The following is a 20708-nucleotide window of genomic DNA, read 5'->3' on the forward strand; positions in this document are numbered from 1 at the left end:
ATATTAAGAAATGCATATGGAATTCTTCTGCGTATTAATATCATCTAACAATGGTACGGGATGTGTAGAGAAACAGGCACAATAGCTGATCTTCGGAGAAGTAGCATCCCTGCTGCGAGTGAGGAAATAACAAAGGCTGCCTTAAAAACTTTAATATAAAATATCTGTAATTCTTTCGCTGTATCTCCAATGAACTCGGTGAACTAAACAGCATAGTGTTCACATTTTTTTAAGGTTTCGATTGAAACCGAAGAATCATCGGATTATTTATTTATTATTGTTATTATTATTTTATTTATTTATTTATTTATTTTATTTTATTATTATTTTTTTTTTTTTGACTAGCGTCATTTCAAATTTCCGATATTAGTGCTTTTTACATCACTCGGACTAAAAAAGCAAATAAAAAGTTAAACAAAAAATAAATAAATAAATAAATAAATAAAAGAAAGAAAAAATTTAACTAGATAAAAAATCAAACTACATTTGGTGCTTCTTATAAATTGGGAATTATTATTTTTATTTATATTTTTTTAATAAGTGAAATACAACAATTGTCCCTTACACACACAAACTCTTTTTCTTTTAGACTGCTGTAAAATACTTAAATGAATTCAATGTTGCGATGGTTTTTGTTCATAACTACGATATTTGGGTTTTTCAAACGTAATAAAAATTATTCTTACATTTACTCTTAATCGTGATAATGATTGCACTTTGAAAGCATAATTGATATGCAGGGTCAGCAAACAAAAAAAATGTACAATTCAGATGAGTCTAGAATATAATCCATTGGAACAAATGAGATGAAGTTTGAACTACAGCTAACTCAAATGATGTGCTTAAAATTTAATAAACAATATAATTAAGATTAAAAAATCCACTGTTAGTTAGAGATGTGTACATAAAAATATCAAATATGTTACAAATGCTTTAAATAATCAAGAACAAAGATTCCCAATGTATACCTGGCCCGTTCAAGAGTGTTCCCTATTTGGAGAATCATATTATCTACCTCTGACTAGAATGAGTCTGGTAAAACTCGAAGATCATGGCTTGAAATAATTTTAATTTGGGTGTTAGTATGACTGCTGTATGAGAACCATTAAAGTGCCTGCCCTTTCTGGATATTTCCTTAAAAATATTTTAAATGTATACTATATTAAATGAGTTTATATATAAAACGGTATCTATCGGTGTTTTTTTTCTTTTTTTAAACTTTTATTTAATACATGCTAAGCGCATCATTTGAGTTTTCCGTAATTCAAATTGCATCTTCATCGGACCAATAAAGCGGTTTCTATAACCTTCTGACGTATTCAACTTATTTCTTTACATATCCTCATGTGATTTCAATCGCTTTACTTTTTTTAAGTAATGGTTTATATACTTATAATTTTCAACATTTTCATTACAATAATTGCTTTAAGCCTCAAGTGTTTAATCTTTTTCTTGTTCATTCCCCTGTGAAGAAATCTTTCAGTTTAAATTTCTACAAACATTTATACAATTAAAATTACGTATAAGTATTCGATGAAAAACGTAAAAAAAAGAGAGAAAAAGCTCAATATTGATTTGAAAGATTACTCTTACTAAGTTTCACTGGTCCAAATGCTTAAAATTTTCGTTTGATTCATTAAGTCAAAATTTAAACCTTGTTTTCTTCCTAAAAATACATCTGAATCTTGAAATCACATCTTCCTCAAGGCGAAATACTTTTCTGAATTATGTGCGCATTTCACCCTTGTTGCATAACGCAAACATTCCAAGAAGCACGTACACCTTCTTAAAACGTAACATACTTGTTTTGACAATTACTGGAGCAAACAGATTTACCGTTTAAGCAGAGTTTCAAATCTTTTCTTCCAAATGTTCAAACTTACTTACAAAATTAGTTTTCATGCTAATATATTGTCTCGCAGTTTTTTTTTTTTTTTTGTTTTGAAAAGTACACTTGCTAAAGTGATGAAAATGCAAATTGAAATGTAAATGCAAATAATAACGCACAAAAAGTACAGTTAAAATAAGTATTTTTTATTGATTTAATTTTTACAAAAGATTTAATTTCAATTTGTCAAGAAGAAAATAGTAGCTGTTTCGAAAAGACAATGCTATTTAAAAAATCTTTCAATATGCAATGTGTCAAAAAAAAAAAAAAAAGGTTTTTAGTTTAACACTTAGTCTTTTTAAACTTTTTAGAGTTTGGCAGTATTAGTTATTTTCTTCTTATTATACTTTCTTTATAAAGTATTAGAAATAAGCAAAAAAAAAAAACACGAAAGTGCTTAATGCATCTTAAAAATAACGCTGAAAATAAAATTTAAAAAGTCAAAATTAAATATATAATAAAATAACGTCAATACATTAAAAAAAATGGAAATTAGGGTTTTGAGATGGAGAATATGTGTGTCTGTCAGTCTGTATGTCTGCCCCCTCCCCCTCATAACATTTGAATGAACAGTCCTAATTAAATGACCATTTCATTTTTGTTCTAAAGATATCCGTGATTTGAACATTTTTTCGTTCAATCTTGAACAGCTATTTTAAGGTTTTTGTTCGAAAAATTCAAAATATTTTATGATTAAGGACAACACGATTTTTTTGTACCAAAAAAGTGAGAAAACTAAACAGATTCTGGGTACATATACGACGGAATCATAATAAAGTTAAATCAAAGAGCAAAAGTTTCTACTAGGGCTGCGGGATCGAAGGGAAATGACTGACTCTCGATTCCGACTCCTAAAATTTCAGGGCCGTTGACTCCGACTCTGACTTTTGTGTCCCAACACCATTCGGACAATGCGACTCTGACTCTGACAACGTTGCTTTGGCAGAAATTCAGATTCAGAGGAAAAATTGGAAACCATCGATTCCCGAGCCAAATACATTTACCCAAAATAAGATCAACGCCAAAGCCATAGTTTTTACTCTGAAAAAGTAGTTATTCATATGATACGCTTTATTTTCATTCTTAAGTTTTCATTTATGGCAACTTCAAATAAAGTGGTATTCGCATTAATTTCTCTTTTAGCATAAAGGTTGAGCATGCTACTTTTTCTTTTTTTTTTGATAATTGAAGTAAGTGTATATATGAGTACCATGAAAAGTATTTCTTCAAATGAACATTTTATTAGTATTTATTTATTTTTTTAATTAAGTTTGCTTATTTTTATAATTATTTTTCGCAATGAGATACTTTATTCTTGCACGGAACAAAGATCTTAACAAACGTTTTTTTTTTTTTTTTTAAGGTAAATGAGATGAATTTTATGAGCTTTTTGTTTTTTATTTTTCCTTATTGTGCTTTTTTTTAAAGCGAATCAAGTTTTTTTTTTTTTTTTTTTTTTTTTTTTTTTTTTAATGGAAAAGAGTATAATAGATGCATTGTTTAAAATGTGCTACAAATTTATTTGCTCGTTCTTTTTCTTATTACGTCTATTACAACTATTTCAGCAAATGAACGATGCATTTTGTTCTCAACATGTTGAAAAGGTATATTTGATATACAAGATTGACATAAAAGAATATCTCGGTTTTTAAAATTTATAGTCTATAAACTATTACACTCAGCACTATAAATGATACAGAAAAATAAAGATAAACTGTGAAAGTATTTTTTTTTTTTTTTGTCGCTCTCAAATGTTTGATGTGTGCGCCTTTTGTAACGCGATACACATCTATATCTTTTACATCTATATCTTTTGGGGTGCTTCACTGTCAATTTTTCGTAATGGTAGATGAGTTGGATTTTATTAGCTCTTTATTTTTAGTTTTTCCTTATTGTTATTTTTTAAAGCGAACGAAGTTTTTTTTTTCTTTTTTTTTTAATGGAAGAGAGTATAATAGATGCGTTGTTTAAAATGTGCTGCAATTACACATATGCAATCTTTCAGATCTTGCAATGTTGTAGGCAATGGTGGTGTATAAACATTGTCTTTGACGAAACCCCATAAAACAAAATCACATGGGGTTAGGTTTGGATATCTGACTAACCAACGCATAAAGGGCAAATCATCATCACACCCTGGGCCAATCCATTGTTGCGGAACGTCAGTGACGTTGCGAAGAAGGGAGTTTGGGGTAAACAACCCCCCTCCCCCCCAGAGGATTTTAATATTGTTGACAATCCTAATACAGTAGTGAATACACGTGTAAGGTCTACTGTGGCCAAAAAATTACTTCTGAAAGGAATTTCTGCCTGCGCAAGTGCGGAATGTGCACGTTTATGTAGCTACTTACGTTCAAAAAACTTGGACAGTTTATCTTTATTTTTATGTATCATTACTAGTGGTAAGTGTAATAGATTATGAAATATAAATTATGCTAACCCTGTACTTTGCAGTCATAGCTAATTTGGAGAATATCGATTAGATACTAGAAAGTCAATATTGGTATACGGTAAAGCAGAGTCGTCTAGTTTTGGACGGAACTTCTTGTTAAGTGAAATATTACGAGAAAAGTATAACTGAAGGTGTCTTCGGGCGTTTTTACGCAAGGATCACATTGTACATTTTTTAAAGTGACGTGAGGCAACAATTTAACAATGCTTTTCTTTAGGTGGTCTAGTCAGCACTAGCCACCTGCAGGCACCCACTTTTTCATTTATTTATTATGCACTCAGCGATATTTTTTGTAAAAAAAATTTAGGCTTGGTTTTTTTTTTTAATGCTAAAAGGGTATATTAGTATTCAAAAAAATGTCTTTTACTCTTAGTAAGCTTCTTGCGGGTCGGAACAAATCTGTTTGTAGGCCGTAAGTTTGAAATCCCTGCTTAACATGTACAAATAATAACACGTGTAAATGCACATTTGTGTAATTTTCTTAATATTTTTAATCAAGTTGCAATTTAAAGTTTTTTGCATAGTAGTTGTTAAAAGACAGTACTATTTTATTGTCAAGCTACGCAAATAAACCAAAGTAAATAAATAATTAATTAATAAAATAAAGCTTGCCTTTAGCGAACTTATTTATTTTATATTGTTATATACGGAGCGTATGTATCTATGTATGTAAATATGTATGTATGTCCAAGTTACTTCTCCCGAACGCAAATGAACTGATTATCGAACCAGGTATCGATAAATTCGTAATTTTCCCGTCTTTAAGTTTGGCTATGAAACATAATCCTCCGATAATACTTTTCGAAGATATCAATTAAAAAGCATTAATTATCACACTTAGATTTCCACTTAAAATCCTTGTTTTTTTCGAAGGCTTTCTCCCATTCAAATCATCATTCAATGCTTCATCTCAACTTTCCGAGACAATGCTTCTATTAAAATTTTTAGCTTGAAGAAAATTATAGAGAAAAAAGATCTGCTGCCATTTTTTCTTGAATATGAACAAGCAAAATTCTGGCTTTTGTTTTAAAGGCTTTTCTTGTAATCGGGGGAATTAAAATGTTTACTTTTTGGTTATTTCTCCGCATTCTGCGCACAATTTCACTGATTTTTTTTTCAAGCCTGGTTGTTGAACATGTGTCGCTTGACTCAACTTTTATTGTCAAGGTAGACCGTGCGAAGTCGGGCGACACAGCTAGTTTATACCTAAAAGTTGAACTCTGTACCTAAGATGCAGTATGAAAATGTTTTCAATTTGTTTGTTCTGTCGCGGTAAGGTAGGAAAATAGTATTGCACTTTTCAATTTAAAAGTATAGTTTAGCATTAAATATTTTGAAACATTTGGGAGGATGTTTCAGCAAGATAATTCACTTTTTAAAGATAAATCTATATCCAATGAAGGCATTATGTTTCTTCCCAGAAAACTCAAAAATAAATCAGTTAACCTAAAGCTACAAATTTAGCAACGTAAAAATGAATAGTCAAATTACAGACAGCAAAGAACCCATTAACGAACACATACAAATAGTTAAGCATTATTTTTCTTTATTTCCTTATATTGCCTATTGATCATCACTAAACTCGATATAACTCATCTAATGGCTTTCGATGTTTGAAATATAAAGTACTAAGGTACGAATAATACATCTTAGAAATGTAGATTTTTTTTCTTTATGATTAATTAAATTTGACGAATTCTAAATATGAACCTGCATTTCCCTCTGTGTCAGAAAGAATTTAGAGACCGGAAGCTGAGAACTTTGATTAACGCATTCACAATTGGTATGCGTGTCTATATTTCTAATTAAAATTTAGGAATTTATAATGAAAGGCTACGTTACTTGTTACACTCTTGTATTTATCATATTTTAACATTAGAATTACGACGATCTTCGTATACCTAAAAATATGGCACGTGTCATTTTGACCCCTGAGAAAAAATCTGCATTGTTCTCTGCATAATGTTGTACATTTGTAAAAATTAATTCAAAATAAACATAGCTAGAATAAATGCAATTTACTGTATTGCCCCGCATTATCCGACATGCTGTGAAATTCGGAGGTTACCAGATTTTCAATAACACTCTCTTGGTCCTTTCCGGCATGCCGGAAAAATCGAGGTTAGGAGAAAAAAATAATAGTACAATATATATATATATATATATATATATATATATGTTCAGCTTAAATATGAATGTAAGTTCAAAACATATCTTAGTAATATTAATAAACAGTTTAGTTTTGTAAAAATATTTACTATCAATGTCATTCGTAATTTTAACAGGAACAATATTGTTTAATAACGAATAATTTTATCAAAATCAAATTAAATATAAGTAAGCAAACATTTAAGCAGTAAGTTATCGCCCCTAAACCAGTGCTAAAGAATTTATCATAGCTATTCAATAAATAAAAATTAAACTTACCTCTCTAAAAGGAACTTAAAACAATTTCTTTAAAAAAAATATGAACAAATTGCAGTAGTGATGATTTCTTCTGAGTTGTTTACTTTATTGGCATATAATTAAATCCATTATAAAATGACCTAACATAAATAACAACCACATATAATATGCAATACACATTTTATTCGAAAGAAGGTTACCTTCGGGATTTTATTTTAGTTTTGTTATTTTTTTCTTAAAAGTGGCTTGCCTTCTGATTGGAACTGAATAGGGAAATTTACTATACTTTTAATGCAAAATGAACCTCAAATTTTCCGGCTCGCTGGAAAATTTGGATATTCCGGTATGCTGGTCAACCTCGCTTTTTTCTGGCATGCCGGATAATGCGGGCTAATACCGTATTAAAATGATGCAGAGATTTTAAGGATGTATATTGAATGATTTTAAAAAAAGTTTAAGAACCACCGAAATAACGAGCGCTGTTTCATTTGCATTTCAGAAACTAGCAATTAATGCTCTCACGACTGATGCTTTTGTCCAAAAACATTATAAATGCTTAAGTTCTTGCAATGCTATATTCTAAGAGGCATTTTTTTTAGGTTCTGCAGTGTTTCAGTATTAGTAAATGTATTTCCATTACTTTTTTTCTCAAAAGAGACAAAATGGCACATGTCCTTACTTTTAGGTATAACCCTTAAGTTTGGGTTTAAAAATAATCAATATTCGTAAAAGCTTTATATTATTAAACAGCACGATAATTTAGGAAAAGTCAAGGAAGGATTAAACTTTTTATGATAATACAAAGGAGCAGTTAGCAGAAAAAAAGCTTGCTTAGGGTAAATATGGCCCGTCCCGTGATTCCAGTGTTAAAGTAATGTTTTTTTCTGCAGCTAATCTTGGATAATGTGACGGTGCTTGGAAACAGCATTTCTTTTAAAAATACATTTTAAGCAGTGTGATAATACTGAGATTACCGGACGATATTTTTTTTCCTACTTTTCACTTTAGTTGTTTAATAGCTACGAACCAATAATCATTAAAAATCATCTGATTACAGTTTATCAGTGTCATTATTTAGTACCCTAGTTCTCGTTAAATATGCGAAATAATATGCATACAATCAGACACCAAGCTTATATAAAAGATTAGGGGCTTTTTCTGAGTTTTTTTTTCTTTGTATGTAATTAATACATATCCAAAGTAGCACATACAAATTTTTCATCGACGTTCTAATGTAGTTGTCATAATGATAAAAACCGTTTCTAAACGTTTATGAAACGAAATCTGCACCTAAGATGTTGCATGTTAATTAACCAAAATGTCTGCTGCATAGGTTTTTTTTCGATTATGAGGCGGCAATTTGCGCTTTAAAATTGCTACAATCAGCCATTAAAAACGAAAAAGGCATTTTACATACCTTTAGACTTCCTCTGGAACAGTATTCAGTAACGATGCATATGTTAGGGCATTCAACGCAAGCACCAATAAAAGGATTCAAGTTGTCATGACGCAAATCTCGCATCTATAAATAAAGACACAATGTTACAGAATTTGTTCCAAAACAATGTTGGGAATTTTGTTTAAAAAACTAAAATGTTTGATATGTATTTTAACAGAAGCATTGACTAATAATTAGTCATATTAGTTACTTTCTTCTACACAAATAATCTTGAACAAAAGAATTATTTTGAGCATGACGCAAGCCGATAAAGAGCTCTGATACAATAAAGACACGTAAGTTCCGAAAGGCGTCTGCATAACGTACAAATACAGAGTATGATACGAGTAACACAAAAAGATATCTAATGTATACATATGTGCTGATTAAATTGAAAAATCCACGTAAATAAAACACAAATTCTCAAGAAAATGCAGAATATAGCTTTTTTAAGGCTACAATGGAGCTTCTTCATCAGTGCAAAAAATTCAGTACTCAACCAGAAAGTCGTGAGAGAGTTTGACGTCAATCACGCAGACACCGGTATTTATACCGAATGGGATATTTTGTGAGGAGAAAATGATCCTTTGAATGAGATGGTTGCGAGAATACGTACAGTACATGTGCAGCATTCGTCGGCACAAACTTACCTGTTGACTATCACGACTCAATCCAAACTTTACCAACCATTCCTGAGAGGGAAATGGCGAAGGTTAACAATAATATCCGTTATTAGCCTAGATTTTCGTCTCTAGAAACCAAAACGTGTTCCATATTCTAGAAAACCGGTACAAAGATATTTTCACAACGTAATCCAAAAAAGATGGCAATATTAACACCTTCCTTGCGTAACATTTTAAACATCCTCAATTCCTATGCTCCTATTTATTCTAACTTTTAACACTTGTTGTAGATTACTATAATTTTCACAGATGTGCAGGTGATCCACTACTTTCACATTTCCTTACTCGGCTGGTATGATCCAACCGTGAAAATTTTGGCTATTGGTCAACTTGAAATATGGGACCTACTTGTGAAGAGCAACTATCTTACGCACAAGCTTCTTGAGTAATATACTAGACTAATATTTAAACATCCTTAGAATCAAAGCATGATTCAGAAGTTATGATGGAATTAGAATAAATCAGAAGGAATTAATTCCCATCTTATCCGAAATGGATGTGTTCTATTACGTAAATCCATTGAATCCGTCATCAGCCATGGGATAAATGTATCACTCTTTCAGATCACCTTTGATTAGTGTGCATTGAAGAGTCTTAAAGCCCTTAATAGTGAGTACAGTTAAAAGGCGACACGTTAATGGAGATGTACGTATTAGATCGTATGAAACTAAGCTTGTCATAATATGCCATCATCTGATTTCGTGTCGTTATCTGACTTTCGTGATTGTTAAAAAACTACTAAATTCACATTTGACCAATGCAATAAAATGCTAGTTAAAATAGAATATCATCTACAAAAACTGAAACCTAGAATTATCCTTTTTTTCTTTTTAACTGAGACACTATTTTAAAGAAAAGATTGTGTACAAAAAATCAAAAAACAAAAACACGTTACTAGATTAAAGATACAAAAAAAAAAAAAAAAAAAAAAAAAAAACACGTTACTTGGTTAAAGCTCAAATATAACAGTTTTACAATTCATTCTAATATCGATTAAAATCATACATTTGAGCTTGCAAAGAGGAAATGCATTTAATTATATTTGCGAATATATGTTTTCGAGCTTTAATGACTGTAATAACTGTATCTTAAATTTCAACTTAATTCCTTCAAGAAACATATCTTTCGGACGTCATTAATTCTGATCTCAGTTTGTTCTTCCTTTGTGAAGTTTTGTGCTCGTGTCAGACGTTCTTGTTAGTTCAAATTAAAATATTCCAGAATAAATGAGTCATACATATTTTGAAGCGTCATTAGGTATAATATTCATTCACTTGAATACCCCGGGATATCTTACGAGGAAATTTGTCTCTTAAACACGAAACAATTACGTGATAATGTTACACAACATTCTAACTAGTAACAATCGCATAGGTGTTTTAGAGACGAAAATTAAGGGAAAAAAACAGGAAGTTATGCGTTCTGCTTTCAAAAATGATAAATTAAATCTATAAAACAATAAGTTTTTGTAACTGTAATACCAAAAACAAAAGTTTACCAACTTGAAAGCGCAAAAGATTTTTATTAATCTAGTTTTTACATTTGCTAGCACTGCAAGATTTCTTTTAAACATAAATATTAATATGAAAGTTAGAAATAATTTTAAACAAGAAACCTTTTTTTAAAATTAATTTTCCTGAACACCATTTTCAACTTATTTAGTGCACATTATTGTGCTTATTGCACAGTTGTTCAACGATTAAACAGTAAAATGTATTATTAAAGTAAAACACAAAGCTCTTCCTATTTCACACTAATAAGGCAGTCTACGCATCCAATTTGACTCTATTCACAGTACCTGAGACTCTGGTGGAAAGGACTGATGCAGTCAACCAGTCAAGTGCAGTTTTAATTCATAATTCCTATTCTAATACAGTAATTTTCCCCGTACATAGATAGTCTTTCAATTCCACAACTGCTTCTGTGAGGAACTACATTCTCCCGATCTTTGTCTATTTGACTGCACTTCCACTTCATCTCTTTTCTTTCATAGGAATGATGCACAGGCTACTACTCACAACATTTTAGTGTCATTATCAGTTAAACAATTATGTAACAAATTGAATAAACCTTCTTATTTCTCTCTGTACATTTTTCAAGTACAATATTTACTCTTTAAGGTTTATGGCGGAAATTAATAACATGTAGATACACATTTTGTTTAATATTTAATAATGTTTTTATAACATTTCCCTTGTCGTAATTTTGTCACGTTAATACATATTGGTTCGGTGTAAAAAACTTAACAATCCAGTGTATTTTATGTTCTGAGGAGGCGAAATTTGTAACTGATGAACATTATTCTTGAGTTCACCATGCCTTCTATTATGTTTAAATGAAATTTTTCAGATACCCTCTTTTCACCCTTTTTCTGACCATTTACAACCGATAAACCAAGCAAATGATAGGTGAGAAGATTTCTGAGAGTGTCATCCACCATTTAGATGTAATGATTATTTATTTTTATTTTTATTTTAAACCAATGATACCTTCGTACCTGCCATTTCTAGCTTAACCGGTGAAGGGTACCATGGTGGTTGAAAAATATCCACAAGATATATTCAGGTTCCGCTAGCGCACAGAACTATTGTTTCACAACACGCCACATTTATAGCTATAGATTTATTGCTATTATGACATGTCTGAGATGATATCTCACATAATGTTTCCCATCCAGAAAGTGTTGACAAGTGAAAACGCGCACATCATATAGTTGGGTATTATTCATCGCTGGACAAGTGAAGCGTGTTACACTCATCGCTGAAGATATACTGTAAAGATTAATATGTATGTCACGTGAACGAATAAGATTTTTACAGTCCTAAAATCAATTTATAAATTTAGTAACAATCAACTATGTAATTATTATTATTTAGTTTTTGATTTGGCAAGGGGGCAGTAGCATGTTAGAGACGCGAAACTAACTTTTCCCTCTACCAAAAATCGCTTATACTTGAATTCGATTAAAATATAAATGCAAGTAAAGCTCAAACCGTCGGTTATATAATACTTCTTAAGGTCTAAGGCCAGGCCTTTGAATAGTAAAAAAAACATTATATGCTGCTTTGTGCTGAATATTAAACATCAACTCAATAACTATAGTCCATTGGAATACAGCAACTTAAATATGAATAATTTTAAAAAATCTACACATTTTTGCTACAATTTATTTTCTATATTATGCATTAAAAATGCTTTCACACCATCACTAAACCTTTTAACAAACCTCATTTATTTCATTAAACTTTTCACTTTTTATCAAAAGAATGCCAAAGTAATCCGAAATAACAATTGTGGCAGTGAGAAACAAAGGAATGTAAGTGGACTCTTTCAAGTTTTGAGTAAAACGAGTTTAAAGGTAACATCCTAGGTAGGCTTTCATTAAATTTGTTTTCTAAATCATGCTGTACAGCAGCAACTACCAGGACTAGTACCATCTCTAGCCCCAATACCTGGGCTACTAGTACTTTATCTTGCCCTAAGACAGAGGAGAAGTACCATTACTATTTGTACTCGTTAACTCCAAATTTTTAATTTTGCCACTTACATCGCTTTGCTTCTCACTGTCTCAATTGAAATTTAGGAATTTCTGAAAACAGGTATACATATAGCTAACCATATGTAATAAAACTAGAAATTTCTGTAAGATGTTTCAATACATTAAATTTAATACGGTTGGAGTATTTAACTGAAAAACATTTAATAACAAAAAAAAAAATCAGATTTTTTTTCTTAATGCTAGAGGAAAAAAAGGCAAGCAAACTGTAGAAACATAATGTCTGTTTTTTTCGAGATTTTAGGAAAAAAAATAATTCATGCATTGCATGTTTCTTAGGAAAAAAAACTTTGAATTTATAAAACCTCGCATATTTGACTTGCTGAAGAACAATCTTAAAAGGACCTATTCAAAAATTCTTTTTATGCACCACATTTAAGATAAAAAAATACATCATTATAAAATTTCTCCGATTCAATACCTCTTTTGTGACAGGAATTTCAATGAACTTATTTCCACTTAGAAAAAACTTAAGCAGCTTAATTAATCCAAAAAATATCCTGTTCTTTTTAATTTCAAAAACATGATTTAACTCGTAAAACGTATGTCATTGATCTCTTTCAAAGAAAATGATATTACAAGCAAAGTAAATATTTTTGAACGGGGATAATTCCAGGAAAACTCTTGAATGGATCATATAGCACTCGGCTATGGTAAAGACAAACAAACTATCGCTCCTTTATTTTCCTCAGTCATTTAAAAAATGAATATATTCTTTTATATTTTTACTGTATTAACAGTATGTTTTTGCTTTCATGATTTTATCTACCCGTATTCCGCTCCCCCTTTTTTTTTGAGAAATAAAAATAGATGTTTGTATGCAATTCACTTTTTTCAAGAACGACTGAAAGTTAAGGATGAAGATGGGTGCCTAAAAACTCAGAATTCACTAAGGAACATATTTTATCTTTTAAAAATTTAGGTAACGAGAATATTTGATTAAAAAGCAACCGATGTAAAAAAAGTTACACGAATCAATTGATTGGACTATTCTGTGTAACATGGGATTTGTTTGGAGTTCTACGTTTAACTGCCGTTTCAAGTACTTGAGCTTGAATAAACATTTCAATTTTTTATGTTTTTTTTAGATATTTTTTGTGGCATTGAAATTTTTAAACAATTAAAAGAAGCCGGGGAAAAAAGGCAAAGTAAATTAATAAAAAGTAATTGCTTACTAGTTTAAGCTCTTTCTTCATTTTACGAGTAATATCAACATTCTTCTTTCTCAATCGCTTTATAGCTACCATACGTCCCTTAAAAATCCCCACTGTGGTATAAATACTACTGTAGCGGAAATCTGTGTCTGCATTCGAGCTTAGAGATACTTGACTTGTACGTAGTAGTGGATATAAACTCTGAAAGAGAAAAAAACAAATTAAAAGATTTCCCTTTGATACACTGTTAATCTACCGAAACATACGTTCTTACTATATTTATTGTATTTTAATATAGTTACTGTCATCAGCTATACAGTTATTTTTGTGGTATAGTAGTACGGACATTCAACCAAATTGTACGGGTACTCTCATCAACAAATCATGTTTTACAGTTTTAAATAACCGGAGCTAAAGCAGAAATGTGAGCAAATACTGAACCGCTTCCTACAGCATTTAGAAACCGCAATTTCCCCCTTATTTGTTTGCCTCAGTTTGGAATAGCTACAACACAGCTGAAGCAAAAACTAGCTCATACAGAAGCTGAGTATATCTCCACCCTAGTAGTGGGAAGTATGTGTGTTGAAATGTTTTTAGCTTATAATTGTGGAAATACATTTAGCTTCTTTGAAATTTTTTTGGCATTTGTTATATCTAATACAGACTGGTGAGTTCATATCATCGTGCGAAACTGGTCCATGAGTGCTGTAACAAGCTGTTTTGTATTTGCTTGCAATAATAAATACTATAATACAGTGAAATCCTGTTACAACGAACACCAATACAGTGAAATAGCCACACGATACCCACTTTCCGTCGCAATTTAGTTTACGATACATTGCTTGAATTTCATTACAATGCATTTCTCGTTACAACGAACAAAACATACTGTCCCTAAAAGTTTGTTGTAAACGGGAGGGATTTCACTGCACTCGATTTTTTTTAAATATTTTTTTCATTAGTTACTATTACTATCTATGCATGTAGTTACAATTATGGTTGTAAGAGTTGTGGTAAAAACATATGATTATAAAGAAAACAATTGTTTACAACAATAGTTTTATACATCAATTTCAAAACTACAAATTTTACTATAAGTTTAAAAAAAAAAAAAAAAAAAAACCTTACTCTTGCCATTCTTCCTAGCGTTGTGGTAGGCGTGTACTCGTTTATTTGGATATCTTTGTAATCAATTTTCCAAATCAAACTGTCCAGCTCCTGCTCGTAAGCCCAGTTCCTTTAGAAAGAGAAAATCCGATTACACAGATTGAGTAGTTGACGCGAGAGAATCTACTAGATATGTGGCAAGTGACGTACTGAGCGGCGCAAGAGTTTAATCGCTGAAAAAAGAGAGACGACTTCGAATGTACAGTTTCTTGTTTTTTTATGCACTGTATGCATAGTTTTGTGCTTTAAATTTTAGAGTGAAACAAATGTGAAAATATCTATAAAAGAACTTAATTGTAAAATGAACGTTCTTTAAACTTTAATCAAAAGCGCATGTCATTCTTGCACTAACATTAAAGGGGAAAAAAGGAATTTTATATAGTTGGCATTAGTTTATATTCATTATGCTCGAAATTTGCTTGGATATAAATCTATAAAATATATAAAATATGTAAATGGATATACGTACATATATAAACTATAATATATGTGCTTGGATACAATTTTGATTTTTATGAAAGAACTTAATTTTAAAATTAAAGTTCTTAAAACTGTAATCATTCTTGCCATTAATACCATTCTTGCAGTAATAAGAAAGGAACAAACGTAATGTATTCGTTCGTTTCTGCTTATCTGCATCGTGTTCAAAAAAAGCTTAAATTAAGCCCAAAATACTGTAGAAGAAGAAGAAAGCACTTGCATATTTTTTGGCGATACCGGCGAATTTTTTATGTGAATTCTGTGCCATGGATTTGAATGTCGGGCAATCCATGATGCCGGGATAGCACTTTTCCGAACACGTTCTAGTGCTTTTAAGCATAGTTCTTGCATATCCCACTGCAAACTTTGACTTCGGTAAAGAAATATAGGTGCACACAATTGTTCTTTGTTTGGTATGCATCAAATTAAGTTTAAGTTGTGACATTTCAATGACTGTAACTGATCTCCCAATCATAGTAGAATAAAAATTCAAAAACCTATTATAAAGCTAAAGAAAACCCTTTGTAAACCCTTAAAAACCCTATTATAAACCCTTTATAAAGATAAAGAATAGAGCTTTCTATTCATATAAAACATGAATTTCTTACGACAAGTTTAAATTTCAAGGTCATCCACCGTCACTTTTGACCTTAAATATCTCAAAACATGCCCCCTTAGAATTTCTTGAAAAAACTATGTTTTATAGCTCTTTCACTATTCTTTCACCACACCAAAACTTGGACTGTGATCAAAATGGCAAAGTACTGAAAAAAATTCAGGAATATTCACATTTTTTACATTGTGGAATTCCATATGTCGGGTCAGTCACCTTCTTGACCTCTTCATCCCTTTCAATTTTAATGAAATTCGTGTGAAGGACACATATGACAAAATCAGTAAGTCTGCAATTTTTAAGAATTGTACTTCAAAAATTTTACGAAATACGGGGCTGTGAAAAGTGCGAAATAAACGGAAAGTTGTGACATGCAAATTATTTTACTTCTATCCTAATTACAGTAGAATAAAAATTGAAAAACCATTGTAAAGTTAAAGAATAGAGCTTTCTATTAGTGTAAAACATGGCTTTCTCACGACAGATTTATGTTTTAAGGGTCATCGTGTGTCAACGGTGTGAACGTTTTCAAATATTCTCCATTGTTCAATTAACCGTGAGTTTGAACCTTGAATGTCTCAAAACACGCCACCTTAGTATTTCTTTAAAAATATACATATTATAGATCTAACACTTGTCTTCTAAAAATTAGGCTAGGACCGCAATGCCAAAGTAATGCAAAAAAAAAACTCGGGAATGTTTACATACAGTTTCCCGTAACTCGAACTCTTGATAACTTGAAGCTCTTAACCGGTCCCTTGGGACTTTTTAATTAACTTTGGGATAGAATTTCTAATAATGGGCTAAAACTTGCTGTTTTTTTATTTCTAAGATTTGTTGCTAATTACAGATAAAAATTATGGTTATCAAATAAAATTTCTGTCATATTCTAGCTCGTATTGAAAAAAACCTGTCAATTTGTCAAAATATGCATACTTTTTAAGAATACGTCTAAAAAATTAAACCAATAATATTAGGACAGAATTAATGTAAAACATGCAAAAAAATATGCAAACATTTTTTTATTTTTTGCAGTCCCTTGCCATTGCGATCCCAGCCTAAGTTTTGGTGTAGCAGAAGAAATGTCTTTGAGCTATAATATATACATTTTTTGGAGAAATTCTAAGGGAGTATGTTTTGAGATATTCAAGGTCAAAAGTCACGGTGAATGCACTTAACCTGTCTTGAACTCCTTGAAACTTAAAACTGCCATTAGAAAGCTATGTTTGTACCAATAGAAAGCTCTATTCTTTAACTTTACCATGGTTTTTCAATTTTTATTCTACTGTAGTTAGGATAGAAGTTACAATCATTTGCATGTCACAATTTTCCGGTTTATTTCGCACTTTTAACAGCCCTATAGTTCGTAAAATTTTTGAAATGGAATTCTAAAAATTGGCAGGATTACTTATTTTGTCATATGTGTCCTTCAAACGAAATTTCAGTGAAATCGAAAACGATGAGGAAGTTTAGAAGGTGACTGATCTGACATATGGAATTCCACAATGAAAAACATGTAAACACTCCTGTTTTTTTTTTTTTTTTCAGTTCCTTGCCATTGGAATCCCAGTCTAACTTTTGGTGTGGTAAAAGAATGGTGAAAGAGCTATGAAATATATTTTTTGGAGAAATTCTAAGGGGGCATGTTTTGAGATATTCAAGGTCAAATATCCCGGTGAATGACCTTGAAGCTGAAACTTGTCGTCAGAAAGTCACGTTTTATATCAATAGAAAGCACTATTCTTTAGCTTTATAATGATTTTTGAATTTTTATTCTACTATAATTGGGAGATCAATTACAGTCATTTGAATGTCAAAACTTTTCGTTTTTTTGGCACTTTTTTAGTTTTCTAACAGCCCTGTATTTCGTGGCAGGTTACTTATCTTGTCATACGTGTCCCTCACATAAAAAATCATTAAAATCGGATATGGTGAGGTCAAGAAGGTGATTGATCAGACATGGAATTGCCCATGTACACTGTAAAAAAAATTCCGAAACGTTACTCGGTATTTCCGAGTTACGTTTCGGGATTTTAATGGTTTTTACCCACTTCCTGGAAAAATCAAGTATCCGTGTCAAAAAGTTTCCTAAATTGCTATAAGTCGCACGAATGCACGAAACGACTTTTCGCTGTTGTCAAAAATATTTTTAACTCCCAGTTTAAAGATTAACTAAACGCATTTATAAAGTGCATCGGCTTCAGTTCAGTTACGGCCAGTCCATGCTGATTGAGCTTCTAGAGAGAGCGAATAAGTTTGGACTACTTTGCTTTGCAAGAATTGCAGGCGGGTAAAATTCTCGTCATTTTCTTGCAATTCTGGCTTTGCTTTGGCCATGTTTCCAATAATGCTCTTGGAACTACCTTGGTAAATCAGGAAGACGCCGAGCTATTATATTATACATTCCTAAGTTTAATATAAAGTTTAAGTGACACGACTGGCTTCTAACGGGAAGATTTCTGAATTTTTCAGGAAGCTTCCGGGATAATTTCAGGAAAGTTACTGAATTTTGCGGAAAACGTTCCTGGTATTTGCAAGTTCTGTTACTGGCAGAAACATTCACATCAGCTGCCCATTATTTTCCAGGAACGTTTCTGAATCGTTTTTACAGTGTATTGACGTTTCGCATGGAAATTTTAAAGTACAAAATGTCAATACGTGTACGATAAAAACATAAAATACTCAAAAATGTTTAACTGCAAAACTATTTACCGAATCATGAACAAGAATTGCAACAAGAATGTCATTGTATATCTCTAACACTACTAAAGTAAAGGTTTAGTTTTTCAGTTTTTATTATTATTATTATTTTTTTTTTTAATTAGCATAGTAATAGTGACAACTTTTAATTTGAGAAATAAAAGGGTCATTTTAGTGTGATTGCAAGTTTAAAGCATTAAATAATTATTGCTGCATTATCTAATAACAATGAGGTTCAAATATGGAAAAATAAGAAGACTCTTACTTATATGCCACCAACATGCCTATAAGTAAAACAAACACCAAACCCCCAGTTATCCCTATAGCAAGCTTCCACACTAAAAAAGAAAAAGAAAAGAGTTAATTAAACAACTCGCGGTTGCTGTTTTCGGCTACAGAGGGCAACAATTTCTACAATATATATATATATATATATATATATATATATATATATATAAAATTCGGAATTCAACAAGTGACGCCCCCTAGTTTTGTGACACTATAATAAAAAGTAACGTGTGCAAAATTTGAACTCGATCGGTCAATAATAACACGTGCCCCTAGGCCGTTGAACTTCAACACTTTTGATAATTTTCCCACAAATCTTCGAAATTTTACTTCAGACTCAGTACATCGTTTCTCCTAGGTTTGCAAAATGTTTTTACAGTGAGGTAGCACTAAAATTAATCTTTATAATCAATTTATATCATTTAAAGATTTTACTTTGAATAAGAATTAAATAAGGATTTAGAAACTTTCCTTAATCGTACGCCTTTCTCAACATATCTCGATAGTGTGTATTTTTTTCCGATAGTCTTAAACGGTCTAAAAAATAAATTGTTTTTGTGAGTCATATTCGGTAAATTAGTTGCAAAATTCTTCGATTAATTGTGCTCCTCTTTCAGTTGTATCATTCACAATTTTCAATATTTTAACGATCTTTCTTCCCTTTAAAAAGTTTTCTTCATTTTGCCGTGAATCAGGATCAAATAGAAAAAAATCTTCTAGTATTTGTAACTTATCAAACAAATTTATTGACTCGTAAATGAGTCTATGAAGAGGAAGATCTTTACCAAGAAAGTATTCCAAATCATTTACAGTTATCTGAAATTTGTTAAACAGTCATCAGACACGTCTTCCATATCACAAGCATTTTTTGGACTAGTGTTTTCCTATCTTCAAAGTTAATTCCTTCATCCAATACGGATGAAGTTGCTAGTTTATCCCCTAAAACCTTAAGCGATTTATAAATTTTCCAATCACTGCTTCTGCTGCATGTTTGTCGTCATTTTGTACGCTGCTAGTTTTTCAGACATATCATTCAAAGTAGCCTGGATTGGGTTGCTGCGAAAAACCATATCTTCATACAGCATTTAATTGTAAAACAGCTTTGCAGAACAGCATTGAAGGGCTTTGCTTTCTTTTCATGTAAGATCAATTTAAATTGTTTCCTAAATATAAAAACTTTGAACAAAAATTCCTTTTGCCATCCATGTGGCTCAGGGATAAGCTCCAGGTTGCCGAAAACATATCCCTGTAGGAGAAAATTCACCAGGAAATATTATTACAAGTTATGAGCATTATCTGTAATCTTTCTCAATTCCGCTTTTTACGAACAATAAATAATATGTCATCAACTTCGTCTTTTAGAATGTAAGTGGTATGTGTACTTGATTGAAATGTCATAAGTTTTGAATGATGGAGATCTTTCCACAAAATTTTGAAGCGCTTAAATAATCGAATATTTGATCTGGAACTAAGAAAGGCAAGAACTTCTTTAAGGACACACTCTGCAGTACGATTTCAAGTGCATGATGATTCCAATCCTAATGTAAATGTTCAATATTTGCTTTAAAAAATTGCATGCACAATTCATTGGTATTGCAAGTCGTTGTATCAAACACTACAGCTAGAACAGTTAGTAATAAAAAGCTATCATATAAGATATCATAAGCAACTGAAGAAATATCTAAGGAATTCCGTGTAGCTGTTCAATATTAGGACCTGAAGCTATCACGGTAATGCTGTCGACGATCTTGTTCCAGTTACATTTGGATGTAGCTTTGTATCCCAGTAAATGACTACAAAATCTAAATTTAAATTCATGAAATTTAAATTTACGTCTCGAAGATTTTCTCTTGCTCTCTTAAGGAATGTACCATTGATCACTA

The 20708-nt window shown here is 31.1% G+C and overlaps 1 protein-coding gene across 1 annotated transcript in view; it reads right to left on the bottom strand.

Moving 5' to 3' along the window:
* The window catches only part of LOC129220910 (guanylate cyclase 32E-like), a 126739-nt gene that overhangs the window by 38222 nt on the left and 67809 nt on the right, over positions 1 to 20708 (bottom strand). The window contains 4 exon segments of the mRNA XM_054855344.1: positions 8164 to 8268; positions 13599 to 13778; positions 14706 to 14814; positions 18803 to 18875. Coding sequence (XP_054711319.1) covers positions 8164 to 8268; positions 13599 to 13778; positions 14706 to 14814; positions 18803 to 18875 — 467 coding nt within the window.

The sequence above is a fragment of the Uloborus diversus genome, chromosome 4, assembly GCF_026930045.1.
Source record: "Uloborus diversus isolate 005 chromosome 4, Udiv.v.3.1, whole genome shotgun sequence".
Lineage (NCBI taxonomy): Eukaryota > Metazoa > Arthropoda > Arachnida > Araneae > Uloboridae > Uloborus > Uloborus diversus.